General features: G+C 48.1%; 2 protein-coding genes across 2 annotated transcripts in view; both read left to right on the top strand.

The window, feature by feature from the left end:
• Window positions 1–16,815, top strand: part of LOC147309022 (caveolae-associated protein 1-like) — a 34,458-nt gene that overhangs the window by 4,511 nt on the left and 13,132 nt on the right. The window lies entirely within an intron of this gene.
• On the top strand, window positions 5,236–7,263 carry LOC147309023 (uncharacterized). The gene has a single exon (XM_086271507.1). The coding sequence runs from the start codon at window positions 6,217–6,219 to the stop codon at window positions 7,261–7,263; it is 1,047 nt and encodes a 348-aa protein (XP_086127633.1). The 5' UTR covers window positions 5,236–6,216.

Genomic DNA, 16,815 nt, shown 5'->3' with positions numbered 1-16,815 from the left:
GGATAGCAAGATTGTGTCTTTCTTGGGTTTTATGACCTCAGTCATATTACATTATATTACAGCCAATCGAAAGTAATGCCACCCCATGCTGCTGGCACGTGTGATGAGCTACGATACAATGTGTAGGTGGAAACTAACCAGAGGGCGTTCTGTCAGCACGTGAAGCACCTGCCTCCCTGTTAGCATGAGCAGCAGCTCTCCTCCTCCGGTGTGTGTTTGTGTCAGCCTGTGTGCGTTGGGCTCATTGAGCTGCTTGTCCAGCAAGCCTGAGATTTACTCTCTTACATCTGTGTTCAGTTCCTTGACAGCTGAGGCCATACGCTGCCAGACGAGAGCTTACTGCACTCAGTGAGGATCTGGCCTGGAATGTGATACTCTACACCACAGTAGCGTGTGAGAGCGCTGAAATGCAAGGTGCACTGATAAGTTTAAAGAGTTTACACGCAGTGAAAATGATCACCTTGCGTCTTGCATTGTTTTGGTTTCCTGGCTCGTATCTTTAAACCCCATCAGGTTTCGGATGCAGCTGACCACAGGAAACATCAGCACAGCTCACAGCTCCACACCAAAAGTACACAGCATGTTTTTCTTAGTCCACATCACACTTGTTACGTTTCACATCACTCTGGGTGCTCCTTCAACAAAGTCTTTCTAAAAGTTCCTCTCATCACTCCAGCTCTGCTCTGCGCTCTCCCGGGGCTTCCTTCAGCTTTAATCATCAGTCACATTTGTCTATTTTAACTTAAAGTAACCACAGGTAGCAAAACTCTGTTGACTTTAAACTTTTCTCAAACTTGAGGCAGCCAGTGAGAATAGAGGTTTAGGAATATCTGCTACTGACAGCAACACAGTGATGTGCTGTGTGGACGCAGCTTTAGCTTTTATTATCTTGTTGCTGCAGATGTCCATGCTGTCACACTTAAACACACCATCAGCTCCACTGACCTACAAAAAATAACTCGACAGCCAATCAGTAGCTAAGAAAATGTGCACCCACTGATTACTGATTACTTTGCCTTGCTACTAGCCGGTTCTTGTGTGAAGTTTAATTTTTGCAGGTTTTAAAAGCTCAGTCAGACATCATGTTCAGGTCGTGGTGCTGAGTGAGAAGCTTGTTTCCATTGTTGAACATCGCACTCATCTGTGCACTGAGCAGAACCATGAACACCTTTAAGGACAGACTGTTTTATAAAGTTCAGTGTGATGATGTTTAGTTTATACCTGAACACATGTGGCTCGTTGACCTGAAGCCAGCTAGTGGCAGTATATGATAACCAGGACAGTGCCTGCTGGTTTTTCTAACCCTGCACTTTAAGTCTAAATCTGCTACAACACCAGCAATAAAGACTGTGGGCCCAGTGCAGCAGGTTGGCCCGAGGGGCTTCATTCCAGCACTGTAAGGAGGGTGGAATGATAAATAGCATGTCACGAAGAGGAGGTGTGCATCCCTACCTCCTCTTCTTGAGGGAGTGAATGGGTGTGTTACGATGAAGAGCAGGGATCATATTTAAACAGCTGATTCATTGCACAGGCATCCCCAACTCTCCATTCTAACCTCCACTCCTCCTGATGTGGAACCAGTCACGGCCCCATTCCTCCACCTCCCTAGCTCCTCCAGCCACCCGCACTTCACCCTGCGTCACACCTCATTCCTTTTTCTATTTCTCCCACTTCTGTCATTCAGATCAGTTCCTCTGATGAATAAAGCGCTCGTATTTAGTCCTGAAGATTCAAAGCTAATCATGGGAAAGACAAATGAATCTGAAATGCTGCACGTGGAGGTTTTACCATGACCACGATCTCTAGCTCCATTTAAACTCCAGTCTAAAGGTTCTAGTCTGTAAACTAAATCAAGAAGCACCACTGTGGGTTTTATTATGATATTAACACAAAGTAGCTCTCCAGGTGTTTAAAGGGCGTGTGTGTCTGTGCCTAATGTGCTAAAAACTGCAGCCCTTTAATGTAAATGTAAAAGGCCAGGCTTCAAAACTACAAACTGTCTAACTTTAGAACAAACTTTACGGTATGTTTGAGCACATCTGTGGCTGTGGATACTTTCCATTTTATAACAACTCTAAGGAGAGGTCTTTTCATAACTACACCACCTGGACCGTGGTTATGTTCAGAATTAGGACTGTGGCTGTTGTGACTCCCAGGTGTGATGCCACAGGTAGCTGTAGCTGATAACTATTGGTCAGTGCTCTGTTAATCAGGTTCACTCACCTGGACCTCTTGACAGTGCTCACCTGGTGCTCTAACCAAAGACGGAAGCACACGCAGGGACAGATAATCTGGTTGAATAAAATGGAATTATATTACTTTAGGCTGTGTTATTTAAAATGCCTTTGATATTCATAAATCCAGGAGCGAGTAGACAAACATGAATGAAATGTGTTGGGCTCAGGTCTCCTGCTCCTGTCTCAGTGTCCTGTTTGCTGTTTTTAGCTTTTCTGGTAATAAAATGAGCATCCTCAAAGTCGAACGGTTTTCAGAATGAAGTCAGTTGGTCTCTGTGCAATGATGTATTTAACATAGCTTTTTAATGGAAGTCCATGCATACAATAAGATGCTTGGATCATCGGGCGATCGTGGCTCAAGAGTTGGGAGTTCGCCTTGTAATCGGAAGGTTGCCGGTTCGAGCCCCCGGCTTGGACAGTCTCGGTCGTTGTGTCCTTGGGCAAGACGCTTCACCCGTTGCCTACTGGTGGTGGTCAGAGGGCCCGGTGGCGCCAGTGTCCGGCAGCCTCGCCTCTGTCAGTGCGCCCCAGGGTGGCTGTGGCTACATTGTAGCTGCCATCACCAGTGTGTGAATGTGTGTGTGCATGGGTGGATGACAGGTTGTGTAAAGCGCTTTGGGGTCCTTAGGGACTAGAAAAGCGCTATACAAATACAGGCCAGGCCATTTACCATCTAAATCCCTGACTTTAGCAGATTTAATACCACAGCGCCGTACGTCTGCTCCTCCTGACCTGTGGAAAGAACATCGCACAAACAATCTGTCAGAACACATTTTGCTCATCCTCAACCTGAACGTTTCAGCTCTACTTCCCTCTGCGTTTACAATTTGAAACACCTGTTTCTGCCATACTCAACATTTCAGTCAGGCATGTTTACATCTACCATCCTACTACGTGGATTACAGCCAGTGTTGGTCAAGTTACTTGAAAAAAGTAATCAGTAACTAATTACTGATTACTTCCCCCCAAAAGTAATCCCGTTACTTTACTGATTACGTATTTTCAAAAGTTATTAATTACTTAGTTACTTAGTTACTTTTTAAAAACACGATTTACAACCTGAAGAGGTGATAAAGCGATAGATCTTTCAGCCCAATTCTACTTTTTCTGCATAATCTATCATACAAAATGTAATCAAATGGAAAAGTCTCTTTTTTTTAACTTGTTTTATCAGTTTTAATCTTTTAACTTTATGCATCAAGCAAAAATTTAATTATATGCAACATTCTCTGAGTTGAATAAATTAGTTTAACATTTAAACCTATTTTCTGCACATTCCAGCACATAAAATAAAATATTTTTTGTGTTTACACTCAGTCTTTCAAACAGATGCAAGTAAAACACAGCAGAAAATAAATAAAGTCAAAGACTCAGCGGTCCTGTTGCTCTATTTTCACCTGTAAAGCAGGACTACGGTAGGCGGAGGTTTACCCTGGTGCAGGTGTGCCGCGGTCAGTTGAAGAATCCGCGAGCTTCTTTGTGAGTTTCCCATTACATCGTTGCACACTCGTGCTTGCTTGGAAGTTTAGGGGGTTTTTTTTCCGTTGTAAAAAGAAGTTTTCTTCCCACGCACAGCGGACACTAATGTTTTTGTCACTTTTTATGGAATCAAACTCAAAGTCAGGTCAGTACTTCCACGCTTTAAACGCTGCACGCTCATACTCTCTCCACACTCGATATATGATCCATTGTTGATCTGCACACAGCTGTTGTCACTAACGGCGCACTCGCTTACGTCACTGTCATGAGACATTCTTGCAAAAAATCAGGGTTTTAGTAACGCAGTAACGCAGCGTTCCTACGGGAAAGTACCGGTAATCTAATTACCGTTTTTGCAATAGTAATCCCTTACTTTACTCGTTACTCGAAAAAAGTAATCAGATTACAGTAACGCGTCACAAGTAACGCGTTACTGCCCATCTCTGATTACAGCATCAGTCAGACCTTATTCTGAAAGTTTTGCTTTAACCAGGCCTGCAGCACTGTAAAATAAAAGTCTGAGCCTGGGAGCCTCTCGGCTCTGTTTTGCATGTAAATTCATCAAGTGAACCCATTCTTCTCACTCAGGTCGGTCCAGGTCCATATATGGACATGTGAGCCTCAGTGTTCCCTGCTCATTTTACAGGCTGGATCGTGTGTAACATTGCTTCAGCTGCACCAATGTTTTCAGGCTTTGGCACAGTAGGAGTGGCAGGAATGGGAGTATGGAGCACAGTCCAGTCCCTGTGTAGGGGACATTATTGACTAACATGATAGGACAGGAAAGAGGGGATGAGGGTGAGAGCAGAGGAGACAGAATGGGAGAACGATCTAAAAATAGCAACTATCACATACTTGTTTGATTGTGAGAAGGAAAAGGCCTTTAGGAGATGTTGTTCCTGTTTGTGTTGGAGACGGTGGCGTACTTGTTCAGATTTGGTTTCTGCCTGATTCTCAATGAGCCTTACACAAATAACATCATCCAATATTACTGTATAAATCATGAACTACCTGTCTGAATTTAGTGCTTTAGATATTTCAATTTAATAAACTTCTTTGTTATTCTTTCAGCTATTTCAGAGCGGCTTGCTGTGTAAAGTCTGAGGCCTGAGTCATTCTAGTATTTCTATTTTTTACTAACATTTACTTTCCCATACAAGCAAACTGGATTCTTAGCTGACTGTTAAATGGAGACCGTTTTACCTGCCGAGGGAATTCAGCACTGTTATCATCATAGCCATGTGCATCCCCCCAGCATAAACACAGAGGAGCCCCTGACTGCTCTCACACACAGACACACACTGACACACACACACAGACACACACACTCACACACTCACACACTCACACTCACACACAGACACACACACACACACACACACACACACACAGACACACACACTGACACACACACACTGACACACACACACACACACACAGACACACACACTGACACACACACACAGACACACACACACACACACACACACACACACACTCACACACTCACACACACACACACACTCACACACACACACACACACTCACACACTCACACACACTCACACACACAGACACACACACACACACTCACACACTCACACTCTCACACACACACACACACACACACTCACACTCACACACACAGAAATGCACAGAAGACCACTGTGTCATGAATAACATCTCCACTAGCGCCAAAAACAAACCATGGAGCAGGAGGTCAGTGAAAAGCTAAAAGTGCAGAATACTGTTTTCAGATCTGGTGATGAGGCTGAGCTCAGAACAGCGAAAGCCAACCCTAACCGTGCCATAAGAACAGCAAAGTGTGCCTGTACTGGAACGCATCACACCCCAGTAACACCAGGTGCATGTGGCAGAGGACTCGGGTGGTAACACTGTGTGACAACACAAACCTTCCCAACTAACTCAAAACCCATTCTTCACCCCGATGAGATGGCGTGGCCACATCCAGACGCCTTCCTGACCGCTCCGCTCAGACTATGCACCTTTTGAGTGGTTTACTTATTTTTTGCTCTGGTTTACCTCCCAAAATCCTCTAGTTTTATGGTCTACGACAGCAGATCACTTGTAAACATCGGTGACAAGGTTGCACATTTAATCTTGGGCGCTTTTAAACCCGACCCGGCTGCCTGAGATACTACGCAGCGCAGACAACAACAAAGGACGGGCCGCTCACCCCAGGCGCAGAACAAAGAAGCGCCGGGGGAAACGTGCTGGCGTTCGAAATAGACTAAGACAGCAGGCGCATCACGCACCACTGCCCAGTATCCTACTGGCCAATGTACAATCCATGGAGAACAGGGTCGATGACCTAAGAGCAAGAGTCACCTTCCAACGTGGCATGAGGGACTGCAACATTCTGTGCTTCACGGAGACATGGCTGACCCCCACCGTGCCGGACCAGGCCGTAACTCTGTCGGATTAATTCTTTGTGCTCCGCGCGGACAGAGTCAAAACCAAAGGTGGAGGAGTGTGTTTCATGGTAAACAGAAAGTGCTGTGATGCCAGGAGCATTTCTACTCTCTCCAGCGGCTGCTCGCCACATCTTGAGTTCCTGAGCATTAAGTGCCGCCCTTTCTATCTGCCCTGTGAGTTCACCTCGGTCATCGCCACGGCGGTCTACATCCCACCCCAAGCGGACACAGGTATGGCTTTGTCCGAACTACATGATGTCCTGAGTTCGTTTCAAAACAAGGACCCAGGCGCAGCCCTCATTGTAGCAGGAGACTTTAATAAAGCGAACCTCGGACAAGTCATGCCAAAATTTTACCAGCATGTCTCGTGTCCGCTGAGGGGGGATCGAATTTTGGACCACTGCTACACGCCATACAAGCAGGGCTACAAAGCTGTCTCACACCCGGCTTTTGGGAAGTCTGACCACAACGCCATCTTCCTCATTCCCCAGTATAAACAAAACATACGGAGGGAAGAGGTAACCACGAGGGAGGTAAAACATTGGTCTGCCCAATCAGAAGCTACGCTACAGGACGCACTCAACAACGTCGACTGGGACATGTTCAGAGCATGCGCAGTCGACATCAACGAGTTTACGGAAGTAGCAGTATGCTTCGTCAATATGCTAGCGGAGGAGATTATCCCCACTGCGAGAGTCACCACATTCCCAAACCAGAAACTGTGGATGGACAGATCGATCCGCACTGCAGTAAACGCCAGGACCGGCACCTACAACATGGGTCTTGGCACTGGCGATATGAGCGCCTCCTACGGCGTGCGGCGAAGGATGCCAAATACCGGTACCTGGAGCGCGTGGAGTCTCGCTTCAACCGACACACAGAGTATGTGGCACGGACTATGCACCATTACGGACTACAAAAGGGACACTGCACCGATCAACGCTGACTTTGCATTCACCAACGAGCTTTACCAGTTCTACACCTGTTTTGAGGTTAGCCAGTTGGCTAATGCTAACTACTGCCTGACTACCGAGGACAGTGCAGTCATCAGCGAGAGACCGGTGATCAGCATCGTGGAGCACGACGTCCGAGCTGCTGTACTAACCAGCTAGCAGGTGTGTTCACTTCCGAAGTCTGTGGTCCCCACATGCTTCAAAAGATCCACCATCATCCCTGTGCCCAAGAACAGCAAACCCTCATCCCTGAACGATTACCGGCCAGTTGCACTGACCTCGGTAGTAATGAAGGTGTTTGAGAGGCTGCTGAAGAACATCATCTCCTCCAATCAATGGAGCTCCAGTGGAGAGGGTGCAGTCCTTCTAGTATCTCGGTGTCCACGTCTCCTCAGACCTGACATGGGCTGCCCACATTCAGGTCCAGACCAAAAAGGCTAGGCAGCGCCTGTATCACCTACGACAACTGAGGAAGTTCAGGGTCTCTCCAAAGATCCTCAGGACTTTCTATACAGGTGCTGTGGAGAGCATCCTCACACAGAACATGACATCCTGGTTTGGGAACAGCTGTGTTAAGGACCAAAAAGCTCTCCAGAGAGTGATCTGTACAGCAGAACGTACATCTAGCCGGACTAGAGCAGATACTGAAGGACCCGTCCCATCCTGGCAACAACCTGTTCCAACTTCTGCAATCCGGTAGAAGGTTCAGCATTCTCCGGGCTAGGACAAAGAGACTCGAGAGGAGCTTCTATCCCAACCCGTTCTCACTCCCAAAGCGTAACATTTTACGCTAGGTGACAAATCGTCACCATATTACCTTTTCGGCTACCCACCACGTTCCTAAATGACGACCTCGGAAAAAGAGGAAATATGAGAACCGTCTGGACTGAACCTACACATGTTCGCTCTTTTTCTTCAAATCGCTTAGAAACACGCTATTTAACATCATTAAAGTCCTGGTTAAGGTCAGGAATAAGGTTATGGTCAGGGCTAGGGATAAGGTTAGGTTTAGGGCTGGAATACAGGGCTGGAACGTCTACTACCGCGGGAGCGTCATTGCACTGGATTCCAGCCTTAACCCGCCGCGTACCATAAGAATGCCGAAGGTCTCCTTTCGCGTTCCTCAGGAACGCCACGGGACGTGACAAAACGTCGACATGTTACGCCTCGGGAGTGAGAACGCTCTGTCTATCCCCAAGCCATCCGGGCCCTAAGTGACTAAGACAGGACTCTCTTCTAGACACTCTAAACCCACCGGCACAAAGTACATTTCAAATTCCTTTAATTTTAAATATGTTCATGTTGTCTATTTTGTAAAATGTTCAGATTGTCTATCATTAAGTGAATTATTTAATTCACTTAATGTACAGAATTCACCTGCTTGCTGCATACATGCTACTACTGCACATTCACCTAATGTATATAATATATAATGTTCTTCCTCTCTCCCCCCTTTTGCACAAGTCGAGGAGCGTGTCAGGCTACATTTCACTGTGTGTTTTACTTGTATAACTATGCATGTGACAAATAAAGAACCTTGAACCTTGAGTCTTGAATCTTGAATCCCTGAACGGGTATGACTCCATCAAACTACTGACCGAAAACCATGATAAAGATGCACAAAAGTCAACCATGGCAAGTACCTGCAGAAGGAGTCATTCATTCACACATCACTGATTATGCATTTAAAAAAGGGACTTTATCACTGACAAACCCTTCAGTGTTTGGTCATTTCACAAATACTGTCATATTTTTCAGCTGGATCTGCTCCAGTACTGGTCACTTGACATCAATAGAGTAATTGTTAGTGACTCACAGTGAAAAGCTGCGGTTTTTGAAAACATTAGCTTGTTCCTCATATGATCCACTCTGTCATATGATTCCAGGTTCGAAGACTCTCATTTCCAGTCACATTAGTGGCCCTGAACACAAGAGCATTTGTGATAAGTCACAGAGTCATCAACCTCTGTTATGACTTCAGTGTTGCTCTCGCTTTTTTAACACCTTACACTGACCAAAGTAAGCTCTATTGCCATTAGACTGCAAAGTGTCTTACTTATTCTTCAGAGTACTTTTGTATGAAACTGCGGATTTTTGGAAGCTTTGGGAGCATGAATGTTGCTTAGTAGTCACGTAAAGTCTTCATGTGACATGACAGTTTTGACTATCTGTTAACAGACGTCCAGGCAGGTGAAGCAAAGGTCTTGAAACCTCCTGGTAAGTTGACCCTGAAGTTTTTGTCTCATTACAGAGTTGGAACCTGGCTCCATGGTGAGACAAATCCACTGCCTTTAAATCAGTGGGAGCCTTTCTGTGTTCTCCCTGTGAATGGCCAGTCAAACTGGGAAAGTGTAATGCCTGTCCCAGTTCCAGGGACCAGGACTCCTATCCTCCATATAGCTTGAAAAATAAATTTTTCTATATTTCATGAATGTCTGCATCAAATCTACACTAACAAAAAAGTTGGACAATTTAAACCAAACCATGTTGCTATTACCACCAAAGTTATTTTTAAAAAGCAAGCCTCAAAGCAAAGTCACCCACAGACACATTCCCAGTATACATATCTGCTGTTAGCAGGGGTTCAGTTATTTTCATTAACAGGGTAATCAAGGATTTAGTGTGCTAACTGCAGCAAGAAGAAGAACCAGAGCCCGTTTGTTCCACTACAGCATGGTATGGTCTGAGATAGACATGGGTGCTGAACTTGAGCGAGCTTTTATTTGTTTTGTCGCTCCAGCTCATCATCTGGACATTTTATATTTTAGTTTTTGGCTAAACATTTATGATTAACTATCTGAATTTGAAGGGTAAGGTAGCTATACTGTGTTTGCAGGAGAGAGTGGAAGGGAAGCAAGGCCAGGAGCATTGCAGATATATTCAAAGGGTTCTACCGTGGTGTAGAAATGGAGTAGGGGTAAACTTGAAGGAAGAGTGTGGAGCTGAAGAGAGTGTCAGACAACTTAGAAGATGGAGAGGAGTTCTTGAGAAAGTTGGAGGAAGTGGCAGAGAGTTTCCCCAGGGTGTAGACAGTGGTGACTTCTATGGACATGTAGGTGAAAGGAACAGATGTGAGGAGGTGTGTTTGAAGGAGAGCAATTCAAAAGGACAAATGTTGGTAGACTTTGCTAAAAGCATGGAAATGGTTGTGGTGAACATGTACTTCAAGAAGAGGGCGCACAGACGGTGTTTCTGAGTGAAGAGAGTGTTTAGAGAGGATGGAAGGAATACGCTGAGGAGCTGAATGTAGACAAAGAGAAGGACAGTTAGTGAATCGAGAAGTGCAGAGGATTACGAAGGAGGAAGCGATGTCAGCTATCAGTGTAGGCCAGAATAAACACTGCAAACAGATGCCACGAGACAGTCGCTGTACATTCACTGCTTAGTGACTTTACTGTCCAGGGTGATGAAGAAAATGAAACAAATATGGTTACCACGATGAAAGGGTCAGTCACCATCACTCATCTTTTTCTTAGCTTTAAACCTGATCCACAGTGACCGACTGTCTATTCTACCTCACAACAGGTGACACACTGGTGTGTTGAAACAGATAAGGCTCTATCTCATCTAGAGCTTGGCGTTCATGTTTATAACAGAGTGGAGTCTGAAAGCAGGGCAGGGGGTCAAATGAAAAATTGTGGGAAGTATTTTCCAACATTTTTGGAGCTTGACTCATACCAAACAATAAAGCCAGGATGTGAAGTCATTAACAGTAATGACCAGTTGGTCGTACACCTCTGAAAACCAGTGTCCACCAGTGTGACTGTGCTCTTCTGTAGCCAGAGCAACAGCAGAGCACAGTCACAGCTGAGGCTGAGGAAGAAGGCAGTTGTTCGGCAGCTCCTCTCCTTACACACCAACCTCCTCATTGTTTTTGGAAACAGTAACACAGGGTGACCATGGAAACGACCGCTATCATCTCTGTCCGTCCAAGTGTGGGGACATGTACACAGAGAGGCTGCCAAGCTCCAGATACTTGCCCCTTTCTTTTTAGTGGGCTCGAGCTGAGGCTTGTGATTAGAAGCTCATCGCGTAAAAATGAAACATTTCTGAGAGGAAGGCTTATCTCAAGCTTTGCCTAAAGTACACAAACTTTTGAAAATTACAGATAGATTCATTGTATTCATTTGGAAGCCATCAGTCACAGGAGGCATTATGTTTACTAATCACACTGGATTGTGTGTTTCTTCGGTTACCTTCATACACTGATATGTGCTTCTGCATGAAAGTACATGATCAGAATACTCATAAACCAAAGCATGCCATGAAAACAACCTCCAGTGATAATCCACAATGGCAAGCTGTGTCTTGCAGTAAGAGTGAGAACAGCACCAGGCTGCCTCACACACACACACACGTCTGCAGCCTTGGAAACACTTCAAGAAAACTTTATTGGTTCATTTATGCAACTTTACAAAGCTCAGCTGGTTAAACAGACGAGAGCTTTTGTCATGGATCGCTGTGTGGCAGGCAGGAGGAGGACCCAAAATGCAAAACTCACAGACATGGGGATGAACTCAAAAATTACAGCTTTAATGCTGGAGAGGCAGAACGTAGGAAATACGAAACTAAACTGGGAAAACTAAATACAAAGCTCGCCAAGAAACACAGGGAGGAACACACACAACATGAGGGAGAACGCGACGCCGAACAGAGGGAGACGCAGACAGAAATACACAGAGGGTTAACGAGGAAAGTGGGAACACACGGGGAACACAGCTGACACAGATAACCATAACGAGACAGGGCGGGGTGAACATAACACTGACGGGAGACGGGCAGAGTCAAACAGGAAGTACAGAGGTTCAGACAGGAGGAGAGAGAGCACGGGGAAAACAGACATAACGGGCTGGGGAAACATGGAATAAAACATAAGGAGAGACGAGGGCTCACAGATACACAGAGGGGCACACAGGGGGTAAAAGCCACGAAGGGAAAACACACAGGGAACAACATAACAGGGCAACTCAGGAAACAGAACCTAAACAGGGAACTAAATACAAAAATACAAGAGAACTAAGAATACTGGGCCAACACGGCCCAGGACCATGACATCACCCCCCCCCCCCCCCCCCCATAAGGGCTGGCTCCAGACAGCCCAAACACAGGAAAACAAAAACCAAACAGAAAACGACCCAGGGCGGGCGGCGGGGGCCCAGGACGGAGGGCTCGGAACAGAAAACAAAAACGAACAACAGAAAACACAGGAGCACAAGACCATAGTTCAAATAAAGTTCAGGGGGCCGACCCAGAGCCCACCGGCATAAAAGTTCACGGGTCACACGGTCGGGGGGCCGACCGGGCGGGTGGCACAGGTGACAGAGCTGGTCCGGAGGCCGGCCGCGCGGAAGGCAACGGCGGCGGCGAAGGAGACGACTGAGCAGTTCAGGAGGCCGGCCGTGCGGAAGGCAGCGGCGGCTCTCCAGTGCCAGGCGTACTGGCCGAGGCCCGGTGGGCACAGGACCAGTAGAGGCGGGACCAGTCGAGGCGGGACCAGTCGAGGCGGGACCAGTCGAGGCGGGACCAGTCGAGGATGAAGACTCCGATGAGGCTGGGCCAGACGAGGACGAAGACTCCGATGAGGCTGGGCCAGGCGATGCTGCCGAGGCTGAGGCTGGACCAGGCGATGCTGCAGAGGCTGAGGCTGGACCAGGCGATGCTGCAGAGGCAGAGGCCGACGCCGGACCGGCCGACGTTGAAGGCGATGCAGAGGCCGGACCGGGCGTGGGAGATGCGGGGGCCGGACCAGGCGATGACGGGGCCGGACCAGGCGAAGCACAGGCTGAAGCTGGACTAGGCGAAGACGTGGACAGAGACACGGAGGCCGCAGCTAGCGTGGGTGAAGACACGGCTGCTGCAAACGTGGACGAGGCTGCCGGTGAAGCAGCTGGTGGCTGAACGGCCCCCTCGGACCCTCCAGCGGAGACGAGGAGGTGCTGGCCGGGCTGACCTGAGCCGCCAGCGGAGACGAGGAGGTGCTGGCCGGGCTGACCTGAGCCGCCAGCGGAGACGAGGAGCGGCTGGAGAGGTTCCCCTGAACCCCCAGCGGAGACGAGGAGGTGCTGGCCGGGCTGGGCAGAGCCGCCAGTGGAGACGAGGAGGTGCTGGCCGGGCTGGGCAGAGCCGCCAGCGGAGATGAGGAGCTGCTGGAGGGGTCCTCCTGAACCCCCAGCGGAGACAGATGCAGAGCCAGCTGGTGCGGAGACCTTTGGCTCAGCGGACGCTAACTGTAGCTGCACAGGGCACACAGTCGGCTCGGGACGCAACGGCTGGGGCTGTGCAGGGCAAACAGTCTGTCCAACGTTTGTCAGTACCATGCAGTCCACAGCTGGCGGAGAAAGCTCACAAAGGCTCCCAGCTGAGGTTGGCAGTAACTGAACAGGTTGCTGAGCTACTAACTGTGCTGGTGACAGAGTTAATGACTGAGCTGATAACCAAACAGGCACTGGAGCAAGAAACTGAGGTGGTAACAGAACGGGTAATGGAGCTGCAAACTGTGATAAAGACTGGACTGGTGACAAAACAAGAAACTGTGCTAATAACTGAGCTACTGACTGCGTTATGGACAGAAATGGCAGTTGTAGTGGTAGTTGCGCTTGTGGTTGAGCAGGTGTCTGACTCTGGGTTGCTTTCCTTCTGGGAACAGGAACGGGTGCTAGGCCTGGCCGAACACCAGCCATCCCCACCCGAGAAACAGATACGGGTGCAGGGACGAGCTGGGCTCTGGCTGCCTTTACCCTGGGGGCCGGTGTGGGTGCAGGAGCTAGCTGGACCTCTGTCGCTCCCACCCGAGGAACTGAGACGGGTGCAGGAGTCGGCAGGGTCACGGCTGACCTCACCCGGGGAACCGGAACAGGCACAGGCGACGGCTGGGTGTCCATCAACCCCACCCGAGGGGTAGGTACGGGTGCCGGGATGAACGGAGCCTCTGCCAGGCTGGGGATAGAAGCAGGGACCGGCTGGACCTCAGCCACCCTCTCCCGAGGAACTGATACGGGAGCAAGGGAAAGCTGGGCCCGCGCTGCCCTGGTTACAGGAACTGGAGTTTGAGAGCAGAGTTCAGGAGCAGCAACAGACACTGGGAAAACCAAGTTATTGACGCCAAACTCAGTTTTAGGAGATCTAGGTTTAAAGCAAGCAGGTCCTAGGAAATCCACTGCTATAACACTCTCCAGGTTAGCGCTAGCAGTCCTGGAGGAGGTTAGCTCAGGGACAGTCACCGAAGCAGTTTCAAAACAGACAACATCAACAACTGTCTCTTGAGGAACGGTGTGCTGTCTAACACAGGTCAGAGAAGGAAGAACGCCAGAGACAGTTCTTTTCAGAATCAAGGCTGGAAGGACAAACACAGGTTGAGAAACAAAGTCAATTTTCATATAGTCCATAGGTGAACCAACTCGGCAGGCTGACTCAGATTGAACTGGATGGGGAGCCACACAGTCCAGGGACGAAGTAACACCCACAACAGTTTTCACAGCAACAGGTTCAGAGGAGTAGCGAACAGGATCAAGCATGCGTTGCCGTGGGTCACAAAACTTGACCTGATCAAGCAACTCTTTAACGCTTAACCCTAGTCTTTCAGTTAGCTTAGCAAAGGAAGCGACCATCTTGTTACCGCTCACTCGAGAAACTGAATGATTAAACACTGGTTGTGGACCTGACTGGGCACCACTGGACATGTCAAAAGACAGAACGGGTTGGCACATGAAACAGTTACTAGAAGGAGCATCAGTTACAGAACACTCAGTCTCAGATGGTTTGGCTGATGATGGTGGTGTGTGTGGCTGAGTTCAGACTGGAAAACCCCAGAGTGTACAGGCTGGTTAAAACAGTTCTGTGGGGCTGCAATGCTGGTAGCAGTGTATGGGTGAGTCTGGTGTAGGATAGCTGTCTTAGGTTCAGCTGTCTCTACATGTAACACATTCATATCGGTTAAATCAAAGGACATACTGCGAGCTTTACAAAAATCAGAGGGCTCAAAAACACAAAGGTTGCTAGCAACTGGTGAATGATCCGACACCGAGGTGCCTCGCTGTATAGTGTCTCTAGAGTCCAAACACACAGTGGTGGAGTTATCCATTTCAGGAAACACAATGGCGGGCAAAACAGAGTTACTCACAGTGGTGGAAAAGTCATGAAGTCCGGGTCCAGAAAACTTGGGCTGAGAGTGTGACGCACAGTCACTCTCACCCAGGGATGAAAACTGCTCCACTGCTCGGGAACGCCGGTGACGTGAACGTCGTTTTCTCCGGGAAGGGGGAGGAGACGAGCCGGACCGCGAATCCTCCAGCGGACCAGGCTGAACGTCCTCCGACTCTTCACACCGGAGAGGCAGCTCCGGGCGGATGCTTACGGTGGAAACGAGGAAGTCCCGGATGTGGGGGTGCAGCGCGCCGAACAGCCACGGGAGTCCGGACACCATCCGCTGTAGACGGACGGCTACGACCTCCTGGTGTTCGTCTCCTGGCAGCACTTCCCACTCCTGACAGTGATATTCCACCGTGTAGATTAAATCCTCCCGGAGCTCAGCGGAGGGGTTGTGAGTTGCTGGGTCCATGTCGTGGTCGCGTTCTTCTGTCATGGATCGCTGTGTGGCAGGCAGGAGGAGGACCCAAAATGCAAAACTCACAGACATGGGGATGAACTCAAAAATTACAGCTTTAATGCTGGAGAGGCAGAACGTAGGAAATACGAAACTAAACTGGGAAAACTAAATACAAAGCTCGCCAAGAAACACAGGGAGGAACACACACAACATGAGGGAGAACGCGACGCCGAACAGAGGGAGACGCAGACAGAAATACACAGAGGGTTAACGAGGAAAGTGGGAACACACGGGGAACACAGCTGACACAGATAACCATAACGAGACAGGGCGGGGTGAACATAACACTGACGGGAGACGGGCAGAGTCAAACAGGAAGTACAGAGGTTCAGACAGGAGGAGAGAGAGCACGGGGAAAACAGACATAACGGGCTGGGGAAACATGGAATAAAACATAAGGAGAGACGAGGGCTCACAGATACACAGAGGGGCACACAGGGGGTAAAAGCCACGAAGGGAAAACACACAGGGAACAACATAACAGGGCAACTCAGGAAACAGAACCTAAACAGGGAACTAAATACAAAAATACAAGAGAACTAAGAATACTGGGCCAACACGGCCCAGGACCATGACAGCTTTATGGAAACTGTCGGGCTCTGAAGTCCCACATAGGCTTAGAGACGCACTGTGGGCCTTTAAGAAACGTACAAAATGACATAAAAGAGACACATCTGACCAAAGCAGCAAATGCATTTGAATGACGATTGTGTGTTATTTGTCTTTAATTAATTAATGAATTAATTAATTAATTAATGTGTATGTGTTAGTCCCCATAGGGAAATAGTTCCTCTGCATTTAACACATTCACCCAGTGAAGCAGTGGGCAGTCACCAATGCAGCGCCCGGGGAACAGTGTGTAGGGACGGTACCTTGCTCGTCACAGATTGGCTTATTATTTCAAAACCAGACAAGAACATTAAACAAATACAGAAATATGCTCACATTTCACAATTATACTTGAAGGTGGCTTTCATGCAATTCTAATCACTTCAGTTATTAAAATAATGAGTTAAATTGTATTTGTTAAGGAGCTGTGAGGTGAAGAGCCTACAGGGAAAATCCTGAAAATCTGCAAACCCAACATGAGCAGCACAAACAGAACC

Source organism: Aulonocara sp. 'chitande type north' Nkhata Bay, linkage group LG18, assembly GCF_057382095.1.
Source record: "Aulonocara sp. 'chitande type north' Nkhata Bay isolate Kocher_YH1m ecotype deep benthic linkage group LG18, A_spYH_male_GT1.1, whole genome shotgun sequence".
NCBI lineage: Eukaryota > Metazoa > Chordata > Actinopteri > Cichliformes > Cichlidae > Aulonocara > Aulonocara sp. 'chitande type north' Nkhata Bay.
This window is presented reverse-complemented; position numbering and strand designations above follow the sequence as displayed.